The sequence below is a fragment of the Canis lupus genome, chromosome 1 (assembly GCF_003254725.2).
Source record: "Canis lupus dingo isolate Sandy chromosome 1, ASM325472v2, whole genome shotgun sequence".
Lineage (NCBI taxonomy): Eukaryota > Metazoa > Chordata > Mammalia > Carnivora > Canidae > Canis > Canis lupus.
Genome location: NC_064243.1, coordinates 109,889,387 through 109,894,213, shown reverse-complemented (window position 1 = coordinate 109,894,213; position 4,827 = coordinate 109,889,387). Strand labels below are relative to the sequence as shown.

The 4,827-nt window shown below is 70.5% G+C and overlaps 1 protein-coding gene across 1 annotated transcript; it reads right to left on the bottom strand.

Moving 5' to 3' along the window:
• Positions 1 to 225: 225 nt before the first annotated feature.
• On the bottom strand, positions 226 to 4,342 carry SIX5 (SIX homeobox 5). Its single transcript, XM_025424602.3, has 3 exons — positions 3,471 to 4,342; positions 1,792 to 2,594; positions 226 to 1,541 (listed from the first exon to the last, which is right to left on the bottom strand). Exons 1-3 carry the CDS (start codon positions 4,274 to 4,276, stop codon positions 922 to 924), a joined length of 2,229 nt encoding a protein of 742 aa, XP_025280387.1. The 5' UTR covers positions 4,277 to 4,342; the 3' UTR covers positions 226 to 921.
• Positions 4,343 to 4,827: the final 485 nt, after the last annotated feature.

Sequence of the window (4,827 nt, the reverse complement as noted above, 5' to 3'; positions counted from 1 at the left end):
GGTCCCCTGCTTCCTCAGAACCTGGGAGGTGCGGGGGTGCCCCTTCTGCGGGACCCAGAGGCCCCAGGACCCGCAGCTTCTCAAGCGGTCAGCACAGAACTGACCTCCGGCCCCCGGCCCCGTCAGGGAGCAGCCGTCAGAAAGCTCCAATCTCAGGTGGGCCTTCTTAGGGTTCAGTGTCTCCTTTGGGCAAGTGCTTTAGAAGGTAACACACACCCCAGGAGATTCTAGTTGTTAACTTTATTTTAATTGAAACGGAGGCATAACATATCCTAGAAAAATAAAGATTTATGATACAAACTAGACACAGGGTCAGGGGTGCCCCAGGGGGGAGGGGGATCTTTGGTCTGGGGCTGGATGTGGTAGGGAGGGCTCTAGTCCAGGAGGAGCCTCAGCCGGGCCTCCCCACACACCTGCTCACTTTGCAGTAGGAAGGGCCCAGCCGGGAGGCTCGGTTAGGCTCGGGCACAGGACTGTCTGGCCTCCGCCCTCCGGCTCCAAGTGGTGGTGGAGCTATTAATAGTGTTTTAAGGAGTGACAGGGAGAGGGCTCGAGGGGTTGGCCATCAAGCCATGTGGCAGGGCTTTCAGCTCACAGCTAGTACCAGGTTGAGGGGGGCATAGCCCCCGAGTCAGGACCCCCAAACCTCCCCCATTCACTCGGGGCACAGAGCAAGGAGAGGGCTGTAACAGAGGAGGCCACTGATCCCGAGGACAGTGTCCCCGGGCAGGAGTGGACAGGGGCGAGTCCCCCGGCACCTGCAGGGCTTGGAGAGGTTCAGCGGCCGGGGAGCCGGGCATCTGGGACCGTAGTGTGTGGCATCTTCAGCTCGCAGCTATTGTGTGTGAGCGGCCCCCTCCTCCCGGGCCGTCCTGGATCTTGAGCACCATGGTCAGGAGAGGCGAGGAGGCCCGGCGGGGGTCACAGTTCCAGGGAATCTTCCACAGGCACCGACTGGAGCTGCGTCAGAACCTTCGGCTCGGCCTCCAGCCCCTCATCCGCCTCGCCCCCTGCCGCAGACCCCAGGAGCAGCCCCTCGGGGTCGGGGTCCGGCAGCCTCAGCACAGTGTGGGGGGCCTGCGTCCCCAGCCCCTTCTCTGCTTCCAGCAGCCCTTCTGTGCCGCCGCTCAGTTCCAGCCCTGCCGGCCAGATGGGCATGGCCGCGGGCGACAGCATGAGCCCTTCGGGCGGCGGCGCCGGGAAGCCCGGGAGGAGAGCCGAGGAATCCGCGAAGGGCAGGCTGGTGGCTGCGGCGGCAGTGGCGGGGCCGGGCGGTGGCTGCGGCGGCTGCTGTGCGGAAAGCGGGCCGAGGGCGTGGACGTCGGGGAGAGCGGGGCTGGGGGCCACCGGGAGGGCTCCTTCGGGCACCGAGATGGCCGCGTCTGGCTTCAGGGGCAGGGCCAGGCTGGGGGCAGGCGGCAGGACCTGGGAGACCAGCATGCTCGTGGGGAAGGTGGCGGTGAGGATGATCTTGCCCTGCTGGACGGCCACGCCCGTCACGATGGGGCTGCCGGACACCGGGTTGGCCAGGAGAAAGTTTCCTGTGGGGACGAGAGGTAGGCCAGGTGTGGGGGTGAAGACGACAACGCTCTGGGGGGCACCAGCGGGGGGGGGTGGGGTGGGAAGGGGACCAGCCAGAGGCCTCTCGGAGCCCCCTTGCGGGTGGCGCCGGGGCTGCGTGGCCTGGGCCTCCTGCCACCACTTGACTCAGGTGGTGCCAGGGAGGGGCTGCCCACCTCCCAGAAGCCCCTGCCCGCACCCACCCTGAGGCCCCGGCAAGGCGAGAGGTACCTGGCGCAGCGGCCGAAGGAAGCTGCAGGGCCGTCACGCCCACCCCGGAGTTTATCAGGTGCACATTGGCAGGGCCCGCAGTGGCCGCCACCTTCACAGGGCTGCCCGGGCCGGCGGCTAACAGCTGCAGCGGCCCCACAGCCTGGGGCAGGGTCACCACCTGAGAGGTGGGCACCACCTGGGGCAGGTTCAACAGCGGGGAGGCGGGGCCCAGGCCTGCCGGGTACCCCGGCGGGGGAGAGAGCGGCACCACTTGGGGAGCGGCCACAGAAGGCACCGGTCCCGGGGGCAGGGGGAAGGTGGCAGCCGGTGGGGGCCCAGGCACCACTTGGGGCAGCGGCCCCGCGGCCTCCTCTGCAGGCGTCCCAGAAGCGGCCACCTGGGCCTCCTTGGTCTCGGGGGCCTCGGGCGGAGCCTCCTCTAGTCGAACCTCCCCGGTCTGCGGGTCCAGGACCAGGGAGGTCTTGCCCTCGCCGGGCCCCGGGGCACCGGGCTGCGGAGGAGGGGCGCCACTGCCGCCCGCCAGCAGCAGGGGGCCCAGGCTGGAGGCCTCCCCGAGGGCCAGGCTGTTGATGATGACGGGGCTCCCGTTGAGGAGCACGGCGGGGGAGCTGCCCGCCGCCAGGAAGCTCCCGTTCACCAGGATGGACGAGGAGGCGGGGCAGGGCGCGGGCGGGGCGGCCCCGGCCAGGAATAGAGAGCCCTGGGCGGGGGCCTCCGCGGCCACCGGAGCCACCCCCCTGTCCAGGTCCTCGGGGCTGCGGCTGGACTCGTCCTCCGTGGTGGGGTTCCCGTCAGACTCGCTGGCCAGAGAAAGGACTGTGAGTTGTGGCCCCGATCGCCGGGGTTCCCCGCTGGCCAGCAAGCCCCTCGCCGCCCCACCTCCTCCCCAGGCCAATCTTTGGCAGCCAAAGGCTTCAGGGGGTCATAGACTCCCCCACCCAAGTTGGAGCCTCTGCAGAGGAGCACTGATCCTGCTCTTAAAGCTAAAGCGGGCGCCCCGGGAGGCTCCTCGCCCGGCCCCTCGGCCGCCCGGCGCCCCGGGGTCGGGCTGAAAGCAGCACAGCGCCCGCCGGGAGAGTGCGGAGGCTGCCGCCCGTCAGTTCCCGGTGCCTCCCCCCCCCCACCCCCCCGCCCGGGGCGTCAGAAAAGGGAGCGAGAGGCCGGCGCGCAGGGTGGGAGGGGAAGGGCTTGGGTTACAGGGAAACCGGAGCTGGGGAAGGTTCACGTTTCACAACAAAGACAGACGACGGACCACGCTGTTTGGGCCCAGAGGGGGGTTGGGGGGTGAGGAAGAGCCGCGGCCCCGAAAGGCTGATGCCCCCACGCGGGGTGGGGGGCAAGGGCCCGGCCCCGGCCCCCGTTTTCTCAATGCCTCCCGCCCCCCCCTCCGCCCCAGCCACGAACACGGATGGGACAGGGGACGGAGCTCTGAGCGGAGCGGAGGGAAAAGGTTTCCCAGCCTCCGCGACAGGCGCGGTGGGGTCGGGGCGAGGGCCCGGGGCGCGCGCCTGCTCCGTCCACACGTCTCCCTCGCGCCCTGGGGGGCGCCCGAAGGTGTGAGCCGGAGGTGTCCCAGGAGCTCTGCGCGCGGACTCCAGCGGTGGGCATGGGGGGGGGTAGCTGGTGGGTAGCGCGTCCCCGGGAAAGCGGGACCTGCGCCGCCCGGGTCCCCTCACCTCTTGCAAGGCGCGCCGCCGCCGCCCCCGGTCCGATCGCGCTGTCGCCGGTTCTTGAACCAGTTGCTGACCTGCGTGAGCGAGAGGCCGGTGAGCGTGGCCAGGCGGCGCTTCTCGTCCGGCGTAGGGTAGCGGTTGCCGCGATAGCAGGCCTTGAGCGCGGCGCGGGAGCGCTCCTTGAAGCAGTAGACGGTCTCCTCGCCGTCCCATATGGTCTTGGGCAGCGGGAACTTCTTGCGCAGACGGTACTTGTCCACTGCGCCCAGCGCGCGGCCGCGGGCCCGCTCGGCCTCGTGGTAGCGCGCGCGCAGGTAGAGGTCCTGCAGAAAGGCGTGGTGGGCGGCGGGGAAGGGGCGGCTCTCGAGCAGCCGGTAGAGCTCGGCGTACTCGCCCCGCTGGAAGGCCACCAGGGCCCGAGCGCGCAGCACCGGATCGCTGCCACGTAGGCGCTCGGCCGGGGGCAGCGCGCCCAGGAAGCGGCTCAAGCGGCCGGCGTGGCCCGCCTGTAGCAGCGCCTCGCAGACGCACGCCACCTGCTCGGGCGAGAAGCGGAGGCCCGTGGGCGGCTCGGCAGCGGCCTCGGGGGGCGACCCGGGGACGCCCGGGGATCCCGGGCCCTCCGCTCCCGCCGCCGCTTCGCCCGCCCCGGCCCCGGCCGCGGCCGCGGCCGCCGCCTCACCCTCGGCCGCCTGCAAAGTCTGCAGGAGCTGGCGCGCTTCCTCCTCCTCTTCTTCGGTCGCCGCCGCCGCCACCGCCTCCCCCCCGGCCGCCGGCCCCGCGCTCGGCTCCGCAGGCAAGGTAGCCATGTTTTGCAACTTTGGGAAGTTCCTCCCTCCTTCTCCTCCTCCCTCGGGCTTTCCCCAGCCCCCTCCCCCGCCCGTCCCCCCTCTCCGCCCTCCCCTTCGCGCTCCCCGATCTTCTCCCCCGCCGACGACCCCGCGTCTCCCGCAGCAATGCAAGGCCCAGCTCTCCACTTGGGTCTCGGTGCCGGTGTCTGTGTGAGTGCCCGCCCCCCTCCCCGTCTCTCCGTGATTCTCCTTTTGTTTTCCCTCCGCCTCAGGCCGCGCTTTTTGCCTCCCCCCGCGTGTGCCTCAGGCTCAGGGCCTCAGTTTCCCCATCGGGACAACGGAGAAGGTAACGGGCCGTCCGGGAGGGCTAAGGGCGCGAAGCCACCTCCGCCCCGAGACTAAGCTTCTGCACGCCTCCGTCTCCAGAGTCCTCTGAAGGCCCCCCCACTCCCCATCTCGGCCTGCGCTCCGCCCCTCGGAATTCCCGGCTCCGCAGGGGGGCGGGTCTGGCAGGGAGAAGGGGCGGAGGGAAACGGGTTAGAAAGTTTGCAGCAACTTTTCTTGAGCAA

Bases quoted from the DNA above. Each gene is read 5' to 3' on its own strand.
- SIX5 (XM_025424602.3), bottom strand. From the start codon at position 4,276: ATGGCTACCTTGCCTGCGGAGCCGAGCGCGGGGCCGGCGGCCGGGGGG. The intron at 2,595-3,470 runs GTGAGGGGACCC...TTCTCTGGCCAG, and splicing joins GGCGGCGCGCCTTGCAAGAG to CGAGTCTGACGGGAACCCCA. The intron at 1,542-1,791 runs GTACCTCTCGCC...TCGTCCCCACAG, and splicing joins TCCTTCGGCCGCTGCGCCAG to GAAACTTTCTCCTGGCCAAC.